The 19,325-nt window shown below is 54.8% G+C and overlaps 1 protein-coding gene across 14 annotated transcripts in view; it reads left to right on the forward strand.

Annotated features, from left to right (window-relative positions):
* Positions 1–19,325, forward strand: part of TAMM41 (TAM41 mitochondrial translocator assembly and maintenance homolog) — a 70,995-nt gene that overhangs the window by 37,537 nt on the left and 14,133 nt on the right. For 5 of the 14 annotated variants that reach the window (XR_016215075.1, XM_070051099.2, XM_002713047.6 and 2 more), the window contains 3 exons: positions 5,526–5,691; positions 7,312–7,374; positions 16,918–17,051. Coding sequence is in view for 12 of the 14 variants with exons in the window: in XM_070051099.2 (XP_069907200.1) it covers positions 5,526–5,691; positions 7,312–7,374; positions 16,918–16,994 (306 nt within the window). In the remaining 2 variants the exon portion in view is untranslated. Of the gene's footprint in view, positions 1–4,543; positions 4,684–5,525; positions 5,692–7,311; positions 7,375–16,917; positions 17,052–19,325 lie in introns of those variants that run through there. The other 9 variants (XR_016215076.1, XM_089306651.1, XM_089306648.1 and 6 more) reach the window with 4 other exon arrangements.

Raw genomic sequence — 19,325 nt, forward strand, 5'->3', positions numbered from 1 at the left:
GACAGTGAGAGAGAGAGACAGAGAGAAAGGTCTTCCTTTGCCGTTGGTTCACCCTCCAATGGCCGCTGCAGCTGGCGCACTGTGGCCGGCGCAGCGCGCTGATCCGATGGCAGGAGCCAGGAGCCAGGTGCTTCTCCTGGTCTCCCATGGGGTGCAGGGCCCAAGCACCTGGGCCATCCTCCACTGCACTCCCTGGCCACAGCAGAGAGCTGGCCTGGTAGAGGGGGAACCGGGACAGAATCCAGCGCCCTGACCAGGACTAGAACCCGGTGTGCCGGCGCCGCAAGGTGGAAGATTAGCCTAGTGAGCCGCAGCGCCGGCCGCAAGTTCATTCTTTATCTTCCTCCAAAAGCCAGTCACAAGGGAGCATCCAGTGTAGCCGTATGCAGCAGCCCGCAGAGACATGCTGGTTGAATGTTACAGGATTCCCAGTTTCCTGCTTGTGCAGCTCGCTGTGCCCTCCAGCCTGCTCGTGCCCAGTGCTGGTCACCCTCTTCCATCTAACAGTGGGTTACTCTGGAGCCTGCCTGACTTGTGACTCAATGAACCTGACCCATCACAGCCCATGTCGGACGAGTCTTGATACAAGATCATTTCTTTTTTTTAAGATTTATTTATTTGTTTGAAAGAATTTCAGGGAGAGACAGAGAAAGAAGAGAAATCTCCCATTTGCTGATTCACCCCCCAAATGGTTGCAACAACCAGGGCTGGGCCAGGCCAAAGCCAGGACCCAGGAGCTTCATCCAGGTCTCCCACGTGGGTGCCGGGGCCCAAACAGTGGGGCCATCTTCTGCAGCTTTCCCAGGCACGTTAGCCAGGAGCTGGATTGGAAGTAGAGCAGCTGGGACTCAAACCGGTGGCCGTGTGGGATGCTGGTGCTGCGGACAGTAGGTTAACACAGCACTGGCCCCATGCGTGATCATTTCCTACGGCGAGTCAGAAGCTCCGTCTCCACCGGGGCCCAGTGTCCTGGGGCTGATTTTCAGCTTTGTATGGTTCTTCACTGCAGATGGCACGATCTTGCTCCAGAACCCTAGAGGTCTACACTGCGATTCCCCTGCTGGTTCACTTTCTGCATGTTCACAACAGCCAGCACTGGGCCGGGCCAAAGCCGGGAGCCGGGGACTTCCCACACGGAGGGCAGGAACCCAGTCACTTGCGCCAGTCCTGCTGCCTTTCAGGGTCTGTGTTGGCAGCTCATTCCCAGAGCTGGAAATCAACACGTGGTTTCTCTACACCGCAGCCGCTGCAGAGCCAAGGAGGCCAGCGCCGTGTAGCCCCAGAGGCGGGCCCACTGCTCTGCTCCTTGGCTGGCTTGCAGAGCTGTTTCTGCTCTGGGCCCCTCACAGAGCTGTCCCCCTCTGGTGTCGCCTGATCAATGGTCTCAGCATTTTCCCAAGCATGGAACATGCTGCAGGGGCCCACGGGTGTGCTGCCTTCCCGGTGAGGAGAGGCACCAGAAGTAATAAACAGACTGCTTGGGAGGGGCTGTCCCAGCGTCCCCCAGAAACCTCACTGAGGTGGTTGGATCCTCCCGTTGCAGAGGGCTTATTTGTTTTTTAAAGATTTATTTATTTATTTATTTTTTGAAAGCCGGCAACAGAGAGAGATTTTCCATCTGCTGGTTCACTCTCCAAATGGCCACATGGTGGGGGCTGGGCGGGATCCAGGAGCCTGGAACTCCATCCCCATCTCCGGTGTGGGTGTCAGGGTCGCAGGCGATTAGCAGGGAGCTGGTTTGATAGTGGAGCTGCCGGGGCTCCAGCCAGCACTCCTGTATGGGATGCCTGCATTGCAGACAGTGGTCTAAGCCGCTGTGTTATGGCGCTGCCCCACTTCACGGGGTTTCTCATAGCCGTCTCCCACCTGGGAATAGCGAGGCCTCCACCGCACTCGCCCCTTATGGCCCACAGGGGACAGTAACAGGGCTTCATTGGTAGAGTGGACCAGCATGACGCTGTGCAGAACGTTCCCCCGCTTCCTTTGAATGTCTTCTGGCAAAGGATGGGAGAGTTAACAGCCGTGACATAAGACATGCCGTGCCTGCTCCGTGTGGTGGAGCTGCTTCCCGTCCCCCCTCCTAATGGGGATGGGGAAGAACACACCCAGGTCTGTGGCCCCGTGGGAATGCTGTGGCTCTAGGTCTGCTCTAGCAGGTTCACAGGGCAGCTGGAGCTCGAGAGCCTGCTGTAGGCTGCCAGGATCCATCTGGTGGATCCCAAGCTCCTGGGTTGAGCAGACTGTCGCAGGCATTTGGGGAGTGATCCAGCAGTTGGCAGACGTCTCTGTCTGTATCTTTTTTTTCTTTGGTGCTTTGCCCTTCAAATATATAAAAATACCTAAAACAAGTTTATGGAGAAATGGAATTTAAAGAAACCTATTTTAGTGCAAAATTTTTGAAATTCATTTATAGTTTTTTAGATTTTCATGAACTTTCTGAAGACCGTGTGTGTGTGTGTGTGTGTGTGTGTGTGTGTAGAAGAGTGGGAGGGAGACTTAGGAATTGGCTGACTTCGTTTGGTTTCAATGATGTGAGAGCTGATGCAGCAGTCCTGGGTGGGAGAACTATCTAGAGGCAGACTCCTGGGAGCCGTGGTCTTTCCTCTTTAAGGGCTTGGATGGACGCCACACTACAGAAGGGAACAGCTCTACTCAGAGTCTACTGATCTGAGTGTTATTATAGCTAAGAAACTACCTTCACTGCAGTTTGACCAAGCAGCTGAGCACTGTGGCCAAGCCAAGTGGACACGTGAGCTGAGCCACCACGCAGTCCACCAGTGGTCCATCCCTGCCATCCCCTCTGGGGTGTGCGTTCATTTTTCCTTCCTCTGTTGGCTAGGGTGAGAGAGTGGCCTCCTCAGAGGGCTGCACGTGTTGGGGCGCACTGACCGCTCTCTGATGGCATCTGGGAGTCTGCCGTCCAAAGTGCTCCTGGTACCAGCTGTATAAGACCAGGACTGGGCATATCTGAAACAGGCCTCCCCTGGCCCAGTGGTAGTAGCTCTGAGGAGCCAGATGGCCCTGCTGGGCCAAGAGGCGGGGCCTCCGCACTCCTGCATTTTCCAGTTGTTGGATGCAGGACGTTTGTGGGGAGCACTCAGAGAGAGGAAGTCATTGAGCTGTCCCAGCAGCGTGGAGGGTGAGTACCTCGGTCCTGAAGCCCAGATGTGGGCTTTGCTGGCGTGTGGTTCACACACTGTAAAACTGAACATTAACACCAGTCCACAAAGAGACCTAGTGCCTCTGAGCACTCCTCCGGGCTCTGCACTGCCCCAGGCCACCGCTGTTCCACTGCTGGCTCCATGGGTTTGCCCACTCTGGACACTTCATGTGAATGCAGTCCTATCATCTGGGTTCTTCTCCAGATCTGCTTTAAAATGCAGTGTGAGAGCAGATCCAGCTGCCACTTGCAACGCCAGCCTCCTGTGTATGGGAGGGTCCCAGCTGCTCAGCTTCCAGTCCAGCTCCCGGTGATGAGCCTGGGGAGGCGGTGGATAGTGGCCCAGGTGCTTGGGTTCCTGCCACCCATGTGGAAAACCCACGTGGAGCCCCTGGCTCCCGGCTTCGGCCTGGCCCAGCCCTGACTGTTGTAGCCATTTGGGAAGTGAACCAGCAAATAGAAGATCTCCCTGCCTCTCTGATACTCTTTCAAATAAATCAGTCAGTAACATTTTAAAATGCCATTTGACTTTCATGATTTAACTGAGTTCTTTTGGCTTGTATGCTTTAATGAGAATAAAAGAAGGAAAACCAGACAGAACTTAGTGATTTGTTTGAATATGTCACCTAATATTTTGTTTTTAAATACATGCTGTCAAGTAAAAATTCCCAGTGCATTTTTTGTGTTGTCAAGAGAAAGCAGTGGCGAAGACTCCTAATTCCTCACGTTGCTCAAGGCATTTTTGGCATCTTTGAAATTCCTGAACGTCTCGTAGGTAAAGCATAACTGAAATACAGAATCTTGTTGGCCAGTCTCGATACGTGGCCCTGAAACCAGTCCTTGAGTGTCATTTCTAGGATATTTTATAGGAATACCCACATCATTTGTCATTTATGTAGCCAAAGCCAGGAACCGAAATAGCTGATGCTTACGTAAAATCACTCTACCTCTACTGGAGTCACTAAGTATCAGCATTTTATGCTTTGCATAGACTTTTCTAGACAAAACCCAGGCATTGGATTCTTTAATAAGTATTTGTTGAATGAAAAAGAATCACATGAGTAAACGCTAATTATTAAGAAAATTGGTAGTATGTTGACAGTCTGAAGCGTAATACATTAATTTCTCTAATTTTTTCTTTTGTCTTAGTTGAAGCTAAAATTTAAACATTTGTTAAAAAAATCTAAGACAGATTCTTGGAAAATAATATGATGGTGTTTCAAGGGAAGTGCTACTGCTTCTACACTTGGCAGGCAGTCTGTGTTTATAGAATTTTTAAAAACTTTAATTCCGTGAAACAAAGTACGTTCGACTGGGCGTTAAGGAAGCTGGTCTGGCCTCAGCTCTGTGAGTGAGGGAACTCTCCCGTGTTTCACCCCTCAGCTGCCTGCGATAGCCAGGACTGGGCTAGGCTGAACCCGGGACCAAAGAACCCAGTCCGGGTCTTCCGTGTGGGTGGCAGGGACCGTCACTTGAGCCTTTACCTGCTACCTCGCAGGGGCTGGAGCCAGGTATTGAACCAGGTACTCTGAAAGGCGACACGGGATCTTTTTATTTATTTATTTTTAAATGTTTTGAGTCGATTCTAAGTGTGTGTGTGTGTGTGTGTGTGTGTGTGTTTAAAATTTATATATTTATTTGAAAGGCAGAGTTATGGAGAGGCAGAGAGAGAGAGGTCTTCCATCAGCTGGTTCACTCCCCAAATGGGCCAATCTGAAGCCAAGAGCTTCTTCTGGCTCCCCATGCTGGTGCAGGAGCCCAAGGACTTGGCCATCTTCCACTGCCTTCCCAGGCCATAGATGAGAGCTGGATTGGAAGTGGAGGAGCCAGGACTCGAACCAGCACCCATTTGGGAAGCTGGCACTGTAGGCAGCAGCTCTACCTGCTACACCACCACGCCAGCCCCGGTACATAGGATCGTAATCGCTAGACTGAACACCCATGTGGCTGACTTTTGATTCATTGCCTTCTAGGTAAAGTCTGATGCTCGGTTTTACATAGGTTTCATTTCTGTATTTTCAGCAACAGTGTATTTTAGAATACAGTGGAAACTTTGAAATCCACCCATGCAAGGGGCCTCCAGAACATTGATGGAAGTATGTAGGGAGGGAAAGCCACGCAAGGATTTCAAAGTTTTCTTGCACCAAATTAGCTCATCTTTTAGTCCCATGTGTCCTCAGGCCTTCCCAGGTCTGCTACGCTCGGTTTCAGAAAGGATGGAGTCTCCTTAGCCTCGTGCGTCCTCCCGGGTGTGGGTGCTCATATGTTTGTGTGATCTTGAATAGAATCCGTGTGTCTCTGCATATTTACAGCATTGAAAGCACCGCCAAAGATAGCACCTTCTTTTTTATTCTTTCCTCCTCAGATAGATAAAAGCCCCGAAGGACAGTTCACCCAGCTCATGGCATTGCCCAAGACCTTACAGCAGCAGATAAATCGTATCATGGACCCGCCTGGCAAAAACAGGGACGTGGAAGAAACGCTGCTGCAAGTCGCCCACGACCCCGACTGCGGCGACGTCGTTCGGCTGGGTACGTGTAGAGCTCGATGCCGACTGCGGTCGGAGCAGACTTCGCTCCTGGCTGCCATGGTCTGTTTCCTTGTTGCCCCTGGGAGGAGTAGCACTAACAGTCTGGGGTCGTCCCACATCTGAATGTCCCCTTGTTGGAAGTAAGATGGGGGGAGCACTTCTGTTCCCAGATGCCTAGACCCCAAGTTCCTGTCACAGGGGGAAACAGTTTCCTCTGCTCCCGAGGGCGTGACTCCCGGGAGTTAGGGAGGCCCGGCCTGAGACACACTGTTGGGTTAGTGGCTGTCCTTTTCAGTGTCATCCTGGTTAACAGTGTGATCTCTGCCGTGTGTCTGTGGAGGTGACAGGTGTACCCGAATGCTCCTCGCGGGGCACCCTGTGTGCTGGGGCATTCATAGAGTTCACAGGAAAATGAATGAAAAGAGACGTGTATGGGGCCAGCGCTGTGACGTCGTAGACTAAGCCTCTGCCTGCAGTGCCAGAATCCCACATGGGCACCAGTTCATGTCCCAGCTGCTCTTCGTCTGATCCAGTTCTCTGCTGATAGCCTGGGAAGGCAGTGGAAGGTGGCCCAGGTGCTTGGGCCCCTGCACCAGCATGGGAGACCAAAGGAAGCTCCTTTCTCCTGGCTTCAGACCGGCCCAGCTCCCACTGTTGCGGCCATTTGGGGAATGAAGCAGTGGATGGAAGGCCTTTCTCTCTGTCTCTCCCTCTCTCTGTTTGTAACTCTACCTTTCAAATAAAAAAAGGAAGAAGATTATTTAGATCTGAAAAATTTGGCAATCCATAGCACATGAACTGTCTTCAGAAAGTTTGTGCAAGACACATATTATGAAAAAAGTATGCATTGATTTCTGAAAGTTTTTGCACAAAACGAAATTTTTCACTCAAAGTTTCATTCCAAGTTTCCTCAGAACTTTCGGGTGCACCCTCATCTGTGGTTTCAGAATGGAAGTTTTTCTCCTAGATTAAAACATTTGGGCCGGCGCCGCGGCTCACTAGGCTAATCCTCCGCCTAGCGGCGCCAGCACACCGGGTTCTAGTCCCAGTCGGGGCGCCGGATTCTGTCTTGGTTGCCCCTCTTCCAGGCCAGCCCTCTGCTGTGGCCGGGGAGTGCAGTGGAGGATGGCCCAGGTGCTTGGGCCCTGCACCCCATGGGAGACCAGGAGAAGCACCTGGCTCCTGGCTCCTGCCATCGGATCAGCGCGGTGCGCCGGCCGCAGTGCGCCGGTCGTGGCGGCCATTGGAGGGTGAACCAACGGCAAAGGAAGACCTTTCTCTCTGTCTCTCTCTCTCACTGTCCACTCTGCCTGTCAAAAAAAAAAAAAAAAAAAATTTGTTTTCACCTTTCGGATTGGAGAACCCGAAGCCGGAAGCACATCTGATGTCCTAACGTGGCCTACGAGGTTGCTGAAGCCGGGCCATGCCTGGGCCCAGCGCCGTCCAGTCGTCTGGCTGTGCTCACGGCTGGCCAGCCACACAGCCTGCTGGCCCTCGGTCCTAACTCCCCATTCATGCCACTCTGCGACCCTGGGCCGGAGGTCAGGTTGCTGGTTGTGTTAGTTCCCCGTGTCCGTGCTGCTGCAGTGACTGACGCCTGTGTGTGGGTTCTTCCTCTCAGGCCTCTCAGCCATCGTGAGAGCTTCCAGTGTAAGACAGAGCGCCAAAGGCATCTTCACTGCCGGTAAGATCCCTGGGGACCGTGGGCTTCCTGTAACAGTGGGGCTGGGGGGTGTTGGGGCTCTGGATTAAAACGCAAAGCTCTGCCCTCATCTTTAGGCACTGGTGAAACACTGGACTGTGAGGGGCACACGCGAGGATGTTGGCAGTGCCACCCAGACAGGCCTCCCAGCAGTGCACCCTTGTCGTCTAGGAAGGTCAGACCCTGCAAGACGCTGCAGGAACTCGGCTTCTGTCTGGCTTCTGTCCTGGCACAGTTTTCTGCTGGTTTACCTGAGTCCATGCTCAGAGCTTGGCACGGTGATGGGCACATCATAGGCTGCTCCTCCCTGGTGGGGGCCGTGCCCCGCCTCCCGGGCCTGCCGCTTTCTCCATGCCAATCATTTCAGTGGAACACGTCCAGTGACTTCCTGAGAACGGGTGCCTAGGAAGGAAATTGAGATACCATGTACGTCGGAAATTCTCTTTGGTCTGCCCTCGCGTGTACTTGATACTCAGGCTGGGCATCCGTGAGAAATCATTTCCCTTACAATTCTGAAGTCATTGCTGCAACTGTCTCCTCCCTTCCGGGAGCGCGGCTGAGGTTCAAAGTCATCCTGCCTCTGAGTCCTTGTGTGTGTTCCCTCTGGCCCGCTCGTTGGGTCCTGCGCTTCCCCAGGACTCTGAAATCTTGGTGGTGTGCGTCTGTTCTTACCTGAGTTAGCCTTCCAGCTTGGAAACTCAAGAAGCTAAGTAGGGGCTGGGCACTGTGGCACCGCAGGCTAAGCTGCCGCGGGGGGTGGCCGCGTCCCGTCTCACGGCACCTGGGATGGAGTTTCACTGGTGCTTCCAGTCCAGCTTCCTGCTACTGCTCCTGGGAGGCAGCCACCCACATGGAGACCCAGATGGAGTTCCCGGCTCCTGGCTCTGGACTACAGACAGGTGTTTGGGGACTGAAGCAGCAGAGGGCAGATGATCTCTCTCTCTCTCCCTCTTTGTCACTCTGCCTTTCAAATACACATATAAGGAAAACTTTAAAAATAATAGGAGTAAACTTTCTCCCATTCTCATTTGTCTCCTGGTTTCTGTCTCTCTTCTTGTGCTCTGCTTCTGGTGAGAAATTTCTCAACTTCAGCTTCCAGCCCTTCTGCTGGTTTTAATTTCTGGCGCTCTTTGTCGTTGTTCCCCGAATGCTCCTCTTTGTTTAAGCATCCTGCTCTTGTTCCGTGGACAGTCCCCTCGGGGTTGCCAGTGGAGGAGAACTCTGCGTTCTCCCCAGTCTCCCCAGCTCTTGGTGTCGCCCTGATTGCCTTTTCCTTCTTCACGCAGCCGGCGTCCACGGAGCCCCTCTCAAGTGCCAAGCCACTCAGGATACACAAGGGGGCTCATTGCCGTCCTGCCTTGCTGGCGCTCAAAATCGCGCTAGCAGAAATTTGCTATTTAAGCTGGACAGATGGCACCAAGGATGCCCGAAAAGGAACGTGCAGTTCCAGAGCGAATCTGCACCCGCGGTTTGCCCGCGCCGGAGCTTGGTGTGGTCGCCCTTCTGTGTGCCCCGCACGGCTTGGATGCCCATCCGAGCATCTGGCTCCCAGGACACAGTGTTGTCCTCATACATCGTAGGAACGATTCAGTAGAGATTCAGGGGGACTCGTGCCAGAGCTGCTGAACTGAAGACTGTCCTGCTGCGCAGGCTGCATAGCTGTGCATTTCCAGTTAAGAGACTCATTTCATCTGTGCTCCTGCTGGTTCTCCTGGCCAGACTGAAGGTGAAGTACGTGCCTTTGAGTGCTTGGGTGAGTCCAGCTGTGGTTAATCCGTGGTTTTGCACAAGTGCCGCTCCCTTGCCACAGCCTCCGAGGGTGAGGCTTGGTGATCTGATTGTTCCTGCGCTATAAGGGATTGTTAAGAGTTATCGTGAGTTGGTTCTTTGAGTTGTGTTGATGGTCTTTGTTCATATGAGGATGTCTTAGATGATTCTGCCTGGTTCTCGATGTTTAAATTTTTCCTCTTAAGGTTTTTTTTTGACAGGCAGAGTGGACAGTGAGAGAGAGAGAGAGAGAGAAAGGTCTTCCTTTGCCGTTGGTTCACCCTCCAATGGCCGCTGTGGCCAGCGCGCCACGCTGATCCGAAGCCAGGAGCCAGGTGCTTCCTCCCATGGGGTGCAGGGCCCAAGCACTTGGGCCATCCTCCACTGCCTTCCGGGGCCACAGCAGAGAGCTGGACTGGAAAAGGGGCAACTGGGACAGAATCCGATGCCCCGACCGGGACTAGAACCCGGTGTGCCAGCGCTGCAGGTGGAGGATTAGCCTAGTGAGCCGCGGCGCCGGCCTCTCTTAAGATTTTTTTTTTTTTTTAAATCCATCATCTTCATCTCCTCACACCTCCAAGCTGAAGTCGGCCTTGTTTTCTTAGCACGCATTCTTTCTGTTCGCCAGCAGGGGGCAGTGAATCACACAAGCGGCCCCCTGGTGTCTGGGACTGCCTGTGCTCCCTCCCCTCCACTTGGGCGGTGGAAGCGCAGAGCAATGTGGCCACGCCTCCCTTGGGCAGCCTTGCACTCACAAAGATCCCACCTTCATGCACCCTTTATGCTGACACTCAGTTAAATTCAGGGACGTGGCAGGAGCTAAGCTCAGGGTCCCAGAGGGTGGACCCTACGTTCTAGTCATTGGTTGTCCCTCTGTTACCTTACCGTGTTAACTGGCCTCTTTTCCCTGCCGCAGAGGGGATACTAATACCCAACCCCCAAGGTATTCCGCGGCTTACCCAGGCGTCCAGTGTGTTGGTACCTTGTCCCTGATGGGTGTTTTGTACATGTGGACGAGGCTGTCGGTCTCTAGAAAACCTGGAAGCCAGGCCTCCCTGTGCAGCTCGGAGGGCTGCCCTTCCTGGTGGCCAGTGTGTTCTGCGGCCTGACCCTGGGGGCCAGTGTGTTCTGCGGCCTGACCCTGGGGGCCAGTGTGTTCTGCGGCCTGACCCTGGGGGCCAGTGTGTTCTGCGGCCTGACCCTGGTGGGCAGTGTGTTCTGCGGCCTGACCCTCAGTCTGTAGCAGTAGCCCTGGAGTGCCCTGACTCAGGTGCACCTGTCGTGGGCCGATGTGGGTACCGAAAGGCCGCTTGCAAAGCCGAGTGCTGTTTTTCTTTTCCTCTTCCCAGGGAGTTTCTTATTTAGAAAATCGTGTTGACATCTCCGGCTGTGCTATTCGTATGACAGCGTAATCCCCATCTGGGCACCCGGGCAGACCCGGGGTCACAGGACCCAAGAAAGTCACCTCCCGTTCCGGCCCACGCCTCCTGTGGTGGCAGCGGCGGATGGTGTCCCGTCTCAAACCAGCGCCGAGTGGCCAGCTGGGCGAGTTGTCCTGTTCTGAGCAGCCAGCCTGTGTGCGGGGTCTCGCCTGACTGGAGAGAAGGGGTGGCGGCTCTCTGGGCTCTGATGTGGCAGCAGGGAGGTGAGAGGGGCTGAATCTGGTGATCCGACCGAGCCGTGGGCAGGAGCCAGGCGCACGGAGGGCCTTCAAGCTGCATTGAGGGACCCGGAGCTTTTCTCAAGGGCGGAGGGAAGCCTCTGATGGGTTGTGGAGGCGCATGGCAGCCAGGGAGCCGAGAGGGGCGGAGGGAGCTACGGCTGCCACCGCACGGGCAGCCAGGTCTGCCTGCCAGCAGCCCGAGCCCAGGTGGTTGTGGTGCCCACCGAGAGGAGAGACCGCAGCAGCAGTGAGGCGGCAGCGGGCAGGAGTTGGGGAAGGAAGGCATGGGGGTGAGGGAGGCCCCGAGGTGTGAGGGAGGTCCGCGGAGGGGGAGGGATTAGATGTGTGAAGTCTCGCTCTCCCCCCGCCCCGCCCACCTGACTTTCTGGTCAATCAGAAGTAATTGTGGGGGCAGAGGCCTGTTTACCTCTGGGGTTTCAAAAGATTCGCCTGAATTAAGAAGACAGGTCTAGTCTTGTTCCTTAAGAGCTGCTGGCCTGCCTCGGTTGATCCTTAGGAGCACTTGCCTGAAACGTGGGAGGATAGGTCGGTGTTCGCCCTTCTCTGCTCTCTTGTGACTAAAGCATGTCTTCCGTCTGGGGGAACCTACACACTTAAATAAAAAGAATGCAAAGTAATATCACACAGTTTTCTGATGATATGTAACACTTACACCTGGAACGCTGTTTCCTCCCTTGAATTTATTTATTTATTTGAAAGAGTTGCAGAGAGAGGAGGAGAGAGAGATACAGAGAGAGATCTTTCATCCACTGGTCACTCCCCAAATGGCCACAATGGCTGGGGCTGGGCCAGGTGGAAGCCAGGAGCCAGGAGCTTTATCCAGGTCTCCCACGTAGGTGCAGAGGCCCAAGGACTTGGGTCACCTTCTGCTGCTTTCCCAGGTGCATCAGCACCCATATGGGATGCTGGCATCGCAGGCGGCAAGTTAACCTGTTACGCTACAACACTAGCCCCACATTCATTTATTTGAGAAGCATAGAAACAGAGCGAGAGTCTGATGGTAAGAGAAACTGCCCATCTACCGGCTTACAGTGCCAATGCCCACAGAGCCAGGGCTGGGTGAGGCTGAAGCCAGAGCTGAGAACTCCATCCAGGTCTCCCACGAGAGGCGTCACTGCTGCCTCCCGGGGGTGCATCAGCAGGCAGCCAGAGCCAGAACCTGAGCCCAGGCACTGGGTGTGGACGCGGCCCTCTAAACCAGCAGACGGAATGCCCACCCGAGCCTGCAGGTCCTTCAAGTGGCTGTACTCTGGCCCCGGAGGAGACCTGCTCTGCAGCTGTGCCCACGGCTGGAAGCTCGTTGGGAGAATGTTGGAGGCTTGCTCGCTTTCTCCCAGAGGGCTGAAGCACAGACCACGCCCTGCCTGGACACAGCGCTGCCTCACGGTGTTTCCCGGCGAATCCTGTCCGTCATGGACCCATCCTTCAAGGTCGCACACTCCCTTACTTGCTGGAAATCAGCAAGAGCTGTCTGTCGAAGCTTCCGAAACAAAAGCCTGGCTTCAGACACAGCACTCGTAACAGCTTGCCTGGGTAATAGCAGTCTCTGAAGAGCTGTTGCATCTCCGTCCCCTGGGGAGGGAGCGGCGATGCGGCTGATAGTGAGACTCAGGGAGTGAGGCCTCTCTCTGAGCAGCAGTCTTCCCTCAAAGACACAGTCTGGGCGGTTCTGGAATGTGCAGACTCTCTAACCCCCCACCCTTTTCTCCAGAAAGGAAGCAGGCACCGAGAGTAGGCTTCCTGTAGGACCGCATGCATTGCAAACTGATGCTGTTCTCCGTGGATTCCCAGCAGCTAGCCAGTGTCTCGCGTGGGTCAGTGCTCCGCACACACTTGTTCAGGGCAGGCGTTTAACACGGAGGTTAAGACCACCCCTGGCACATGCACATCCCACATCAGAGCGCCCGGTTCAAGTCCCAGCTCTGCTTCTGATCCAGCACACTGGGGAGCAGCAGACGATGGCTGACGTCCTTGGGCCCCTGCCACCCCAGTGGGAGACCCAGATGGAGGTCCTGGCTCCTGCCTTTGGCCTGGCCTGGCCTTAGCTGCTGTGGGCATTTGGGGAGGGAACCAGCAGATGGAAAGATCACTCTCTCTGTCTCTTCTTTTTTAATTTTAAATATTTATTTATGTATTTAAAAGGCAGTGTTACAGAGAGACAGAGGCAGAGGTAGGGAGAGAGACAGAAAAAAAAAAGAGAGAAAGAGATGTCCTTCTCTCTCAGGTCTCTCTCACAGCCTCAGGTCCGGCTGTGATGGCCAGAGCTGAGCCGTTCCAAAGCCAGGAGCCAGGAGCTTCTACTCGCGGGTACGCAGGGGCCCAAATGCTTGGGCCATCCTCTGCTGCTTTTCCAGACCATAGTAGAGAGCTGGATCAGAAGTGCAGCAGCCGAGACTCGAACTGCCACCCATATGGACAGATGGTGGCTTTACCCACTACACCACAGTGCAAGCCCCTTCTTGTTCTCTGCCTCTCTCCCTCTCTCCCCCTCTCTCCCTCTCTCTCCTTTTCTTCCTTCCCTCTCTCTCTCTTCCTTTTCAGGTAAAAACAAAAGCAGATCTTCAAAGAGCAAATACGTGTTCAGTTGTGACTGAGTAAATGAAAGGTCCTGAATGTGGTGGAAGGAAGTGGCTCCACTATGCAGAGAGGAACCGGGGTCGTAAATCTGGCTGATCCGATGGCAGGAGCCAGATGCTTCTCCTGGTCTCCCATGCGGGTGCAGGGCCCAAGAACTTGGGCCATCCTCCACTGCTCTCCACAACGCCAATGCCTGCTGGGCCTGGAGTCCCTGGGGAAGGAGAGCAGGCCCAGGCCCCCGCTGCCCTCCAGCGGGAAGCGCTAGCCGACTTGCGGTGCCACCCTCGTTCTCTCGGCCTGGTTTTGAGCTGGGGGATTCACCTGTCTTCCGTGTCTGCCGGCCTCAGAGCATCCTCAGCACTTGGCGCGAGGCCGCTCACATGGCCGGGAGTAACACCGCTTCCTTCTCGTTCGGTTGTAGGAATCGACCACTCTTGGCCCGTTCCGTTACCGGCTGGTGCGGGTTGTTTTCCAGCTTGGGGGTGTCACCAGCAGTCCGCCCTGTCAGGTGTAGACCTGGGGTGACAGGCCCGGATTGGCAGGTGGGGCGTTCAGCTTTAGGAAATGCTAACACTCGGCCCATCTGCGCCTGCGTGGCACAGCTCCTGTGGCAGCGGCTGCTCAGCCAGCGCCTGATTCTCTGTCTTGCCTCCTAGGCACTTTGACAGGGGCCGCGGTGTTACACCAGCATTGCGATTCGTGTGTTCCCAGCGTCTAAGGAAGTTGAACATTTGGGAGGTTTATTTGGATATCCACTTTTTAAATTTTGTATTTCTATGTTGAGAAGCAGATGAACGGAGACAGAAATCTCCCATCCGCTGATTCGCTCCTCAAATGCCAACAGCCAGCCCAGGCCGGGCAGGGTCAAAGCCAGGAGCCAGGCACTCAGTCCAGGTCTCCCATGTGGGTGACAAGAACCCAATTACTGGAGCCATCACCGCTGCCTCCTGGAGTCTGCACTAACAGGAAACTGGAGTCCAGTTCAGAGCCAAGACTCGAACCTGCGCACTACGTGGCATTCAGATGTCTACACTGGTTTTCCAGGCTAGGCCGGACGCCCGTCCCTGGAGATCCTCTTTGTGGTGCGTCTGTTCCAGTCTTCTGCTCCTCTTGCCATGGCATTGTCTGCCTTTGTCTTGCTGAGCGGTCTGCCGGGTCCGGACACGCGTCCCGTGTGGGACATGTGTAATGCAGAGGTCTCCCGCTCTGGGAATGGTCATCTTACTCTCTTAATGGTGACTTTTTGCAAAACAGAGGTCTTGATTTTGCATGTCCAGTCTGTCCATTTTGTTTTTTAGGGTTAGCAGGGTTTCGTGTTCTGTTTAGGAAACTCTTGCCCACTGCACCTTCATAGGACTTACATCTTCCACCCTTTGTTGAAATCAGAATATTGAGGCAGAAAGCACACTTCGTTCTTTACCTTTGCTCCTTTTTTTTTTTTTTTTTTTTAAGATTTATTTATTTGGAAGGCAGAGTTACAGAGAGGCAGAAGCAAAGAGAGAGAGAGAGAGAGAGAGAGGGGTCTTACTTCCGCTGGTTCATTCCCCAGATGGCCGCAATGGCCAGAGCTGGGCTGATCCGAAGCCAGGAGCAGCTTCCCAGTCTCCCACACAGGTGCAGGGGCCCAAGGACTTGGGCCATCTTCTGCTTTCCCAAACCGCAGCAGAGAGCTGGATCAGAATGGCAGCAGCCGGGACTCCAACCGTGTGCTACAGGCAGCAGGTTACCTGCTACGCCACACTGCCAGCCCCTACGTTTGCTTCTTAACCTTTTACAAACCAGGGTCTCTGTGAGAGTCCGCTGGCACCCTGGACCCGCGCCCAGGAGTGTGCACGCCTAATAATGCACACAGCAGGTTGTTCCGCGAGGGAGGGCGTTCTCGGGCTCCGTCAGGCCCTCCTGTGGGTCCTGGGTAGAGAGACCCTGAGAGCACAGCCTGGGCTGTGGGCGGATCAGGACGCTGAGACCCAGAGAGAGGAGCCACGTCGCAGTTCGAGGCGCCGCTGGGCGTGGAACCTGGGTCTTCTGACTGCTGATCCAGGGCCCTTCCTGACGGAGTTCCCTGCCGCAGTGGCCGGAGACCGCGTCGCGGGCGGGGGCTGTGCCGTCGCTCGCCTCCCCTGTGTGTTTACCATCAGTGTCTGCACCATGGAGACCCTAGCTGAGTATTGTGAGGGGAGCTGGGCCTCGTCACCAGCGTGTGCATCCGCCTCTGGCCCCGGTCACGTGCAGCTCCCTGTGCTTTACCTGCTCTCTGGGTCGGTTCTGGCTGGGTTTAGAAGGCACCTCTTAGGCAATCGGTTTCCACACTCAGCGCTGAAGCGGGCGAGGTTCACCAGAGGGCTGCTCCGGGGAGAGCATTACAAGGGGTGAGGCCGGGGAGGAGCCCTGGGTGTTTCTGACAGGCTGTGTCGGTTTGCAGCTAGTCCGCAGGTAGGCGGGCTGGGCCGGAGGATCTGGTGTTCGTTAATGATTTTGCTGGTAATCTGCCTCTCTCCTGCCACTGCCTGCAGTAATCTCTGCAGGTTCCACGCCGGCTGGTTTACGGGTAATGGCCAGATTTCCCAGAAATCACTCAAAGCCCAGTGCCGGGTCCGCGGACCGAGTCCTGTGCTCTGGTTGGTGTGCGGCCCACAGCGCTGCCAGGACAGGGCGCTGCAGGCTCGGGGCACAGCCATTCGCTTCTCATGGGGAAAAGACTGTTGGGATCATAGGGCCACACCCTGCAGCACAAATGTGATGACCTCACCCTCACACAAAGGAAGCCGAGTCCGTAACAGCATGCGCGAGCAGGAGCTGTGAGGTCTGACGGGCAGAGAGCAGCCCGTCTCCTTCACCCCTCCACCTGTTTCCCAAAGGCCCCCACCCGAGAGCCCCTCGGCTGCGTGATTAAGCTGGCGGGGATCCTGTGTGCGGGGGGCAGCTGTCTGAGAGACACGTTTTGTTCGGACGTGTCACAAGCACCTGCTGGTGTGCTGGGTTCCGATGGGGGCAGAGACGAGCAGGATGCGGTCCCTGTCCTCCAGGAGCTCACAGGCAGGCGGAACAGAGCAGCGAGGCCGTGGGCTCAGCTGCTGTGGGCCCAGCCTCCGCGTCCAGGAAGGCACTTGCTGGAGAAGGATCTTAAAGGACAATCAGGAAGGAGTCTGCTGGGCAGGAAGGAGTGGGGACGGCCTGTGTTCCAGGCAGGAGCTGCTGGGGATGCAGGCTTGGGGGCCAGGATGCCCCAATGCACACAAGTCTCATCTTTGTCCTGCCATCGGATCAGCGCGGTGCGCCGGCCGCGGCGGCCATTGGAGGGTGAACCAACGGCAAAGGAAGACCTTTCTCTCTGTCTCTCTCTCTCACTGTCCACTCTGTCAAAAAAAAAAAAAAAGGCTGGGAGTAACAGAGGAGCTGCAGAGGTGTGGAGTCCCTCAACGAGGCAGACGGCCTCACTCCACTAAAGAAAACATTAGTGTCAGGTACCTCCTGTTCACGTCCGCTTCTCCTTCTAGGCGTGAAGAAGTCGCTGGTTTACGGTTCACTGAAGCTGCACAAGATGTGGAAAGGATGGCTGAGGAAAGCGTCCTGACTCCGCCGGCTTCCGCGGCGCGCGCAGACGAATAAAGCGCGGCGTTTGTTACTCTGACCTGGTGCTTGCATTTGAAGATACTCTGGTTTGTGTAATAATCGGTGTTGTGAAAATGTTAGCACAGACACTTAGCCAAGTGGGACCTGAATACGTTAGCATCAGAAGAGAGTCCCCTCTGTGGACAGAACCACGAGGGCCCGTGGAGTGGGCTGTCCCCAGGCCTGCATCGTGCGTGGTGTGGGGGCAGCCGGGACCCAGGTGTGCGTCCTTGTGAACATGCCGCCAGGAGGGCTGCAGGCCGGCCGGGCGTGGTGCTGCCTGCCTGTCTTGTTAGGTCCCTGGTCTCTGTCCTGTCTGCTTGTTTTTTTTCCCAGTGAGATCTTGCAGTGAGGGTGCCCTGAACAGTAGAGGACAGGTTAGCCTTCCATCCCCAGGCCCCCTGCCCTTGGCAGTGTGGGCGTCGCCTCCTACTCCTGAGACCACGGGAGCAGTTTCCAGGGCTGTGCACTTCCCCGTCCTCATTTGGAGAGATGGAGAGAAGGCTTTCCAGAAGCCCCCTTAAAAACACGGGAGAACTTTGCAGAGGCTCCTAGCAAGCCTGTGTTTCCTGGGGACTCACTGGGTGACAGGCCCATCCCAGGCCACAGCATGGCCATGAGACAGAACTAAGCTGTCTGGCTTAGGTTTGAGCCACGTGCCCTGCCCCTCCCACCCCAAGCTCCAGGGTGCAGTGCAGGGGTGGGGGTGGGGGATTCACGAATGGAAATCGAGGATGGGGGCTGTCGGGACGGACGCAGCGCCTCTCCCACATCTTCCGTTATCTCAAGCCGCAGGGTCTGTTGCCTCAGATTGTCTCTGTTCACCTCACACGGTCTCCATGGGCCCAGAACTCTGATGCAAACCCTTAAGATCCCTTGTCTATTGGAACAATATCTTCCTGCTTATTTTCTGTGCCTTTGGAATCCACTCATTCCAACCCAAATTAGAAGCCTCTTAATACAGTGAAAAGAACACAGACTTCGGAAGTAACCAAAGTTGGTTTTGTCTCAGTTCCAGGGCTGGCCAGCTGTGGACTTTAGGCAGGTGATTTAGCCTCACTGAACAATGTGGCCACCTGTGAAATGGGGGCAACGTTATAGAGCCCCTTGAGTTCCCACGATCTCGCAGGGCAGTGCCTGGTACCCAGCGTTTAGTCAGTGACACCATCACTCTTTCGTATTGTTTTTAATTTGTTTTTTAAAGATTTGTTTATTCATTTGAAAGACAGAGTTAGAGAGAGAGAGAGAGAGATCTTCTGCTGGCTGGTTTACTCCCCAAATGGCTGCAACAGCTAGAGCTGGGCTGATCTGAAGCCAGGAGCCAGAAACTTCTTCCAGGTCTCCCACGTGGGTGCAGGGGCCCAAGGACTTGGGTCATCTTCTGCTGCTTTCCCTGCGCATTAGCAGGGAGCTGGATTTGAAGTGGAGCAGCCGGGACTTGAACTGGTGCCATATGTGATGCCATTGTCACAGGCAGTGGCTTAACCCACTACACCATAACACCAGTCCCTGGTTTTGTTACTATTCTCTTCCTCAAGAAGCTAAAATAATTCCCTGCTGCTTATTGGGTAAAATAAGAATTTCTTATCAGATCATTCAAGGCCCTCTAGAATTGCGTTTACTTCCCTTATTCTGCTCTAACCTCTGTCCCCAGTATCTGATACAACTTTTCCCAAAGGAGATATTTAGTTGAGTCCAGAAGGTCAGATTGTTTCTGGACAGAACCGAGGCCTGCAGAGCTGAAGTGACTGCCTGGGGCCATAACAGATGTGAGTAACATAAGTGGGCCTTGTCCCCAGGCCTCCAGTCCCACACACCCTGCAGCTCTCACAGCCCAGAACACTTGAGTCTGTGTGCCCTCCCCCTAAGTGTATCCTTATCTTCCTTTGCCTCTCTCTGTTGTGAAAGGTAGACCATTATCTAAGTTGAGACTCCTCAGATAGGTGTCTCAGGATGTAAAGTGAGGCTTCCCCTGAGCAGAAGTGTACCTTGTTGGCAGGAAGTAGCTCTTCTCATCCCACAAGACCCGACACAGGTGTACCTTGGGGTCAGACCTGGAGTTGGATTCCAGCTCTGCCTGCGTCCATCTGGTCCTTGGGCGTCTGGTCAGCCCTTCGGAGGCTCGGTTTCTGTGTCCCTGGCGTGGGCCTGCTCACACACAGGTCAGGGTCGGTGTTGGAATCAATTGCGGTAACGTGTGGAAAGCACCAAGCCTGGTTCTTGGCACATAGTTCCTGTTTCCACAGATACGTGCTGGACGTCCCATGAAGAGTTTGCCTGTAGTCCACACGCG

The sequence above is a fragment of the Oryctolagus cuniculus genome, chromosome 10 (assembly GCF_051225735.1).
Source record: "Oryctolagus cuniculus isolate XC-2025 breed Fujian yellow rabbit chromosome 10, ASM5122573v1, whole genome shotgun sequence".
Lineage (NCBI taxonomy): Eukaryota > Metazoa > Chordata > Mammalia > Lagomorpha > Leporidae > Oryctolagus > Oryctolagus cuniculus.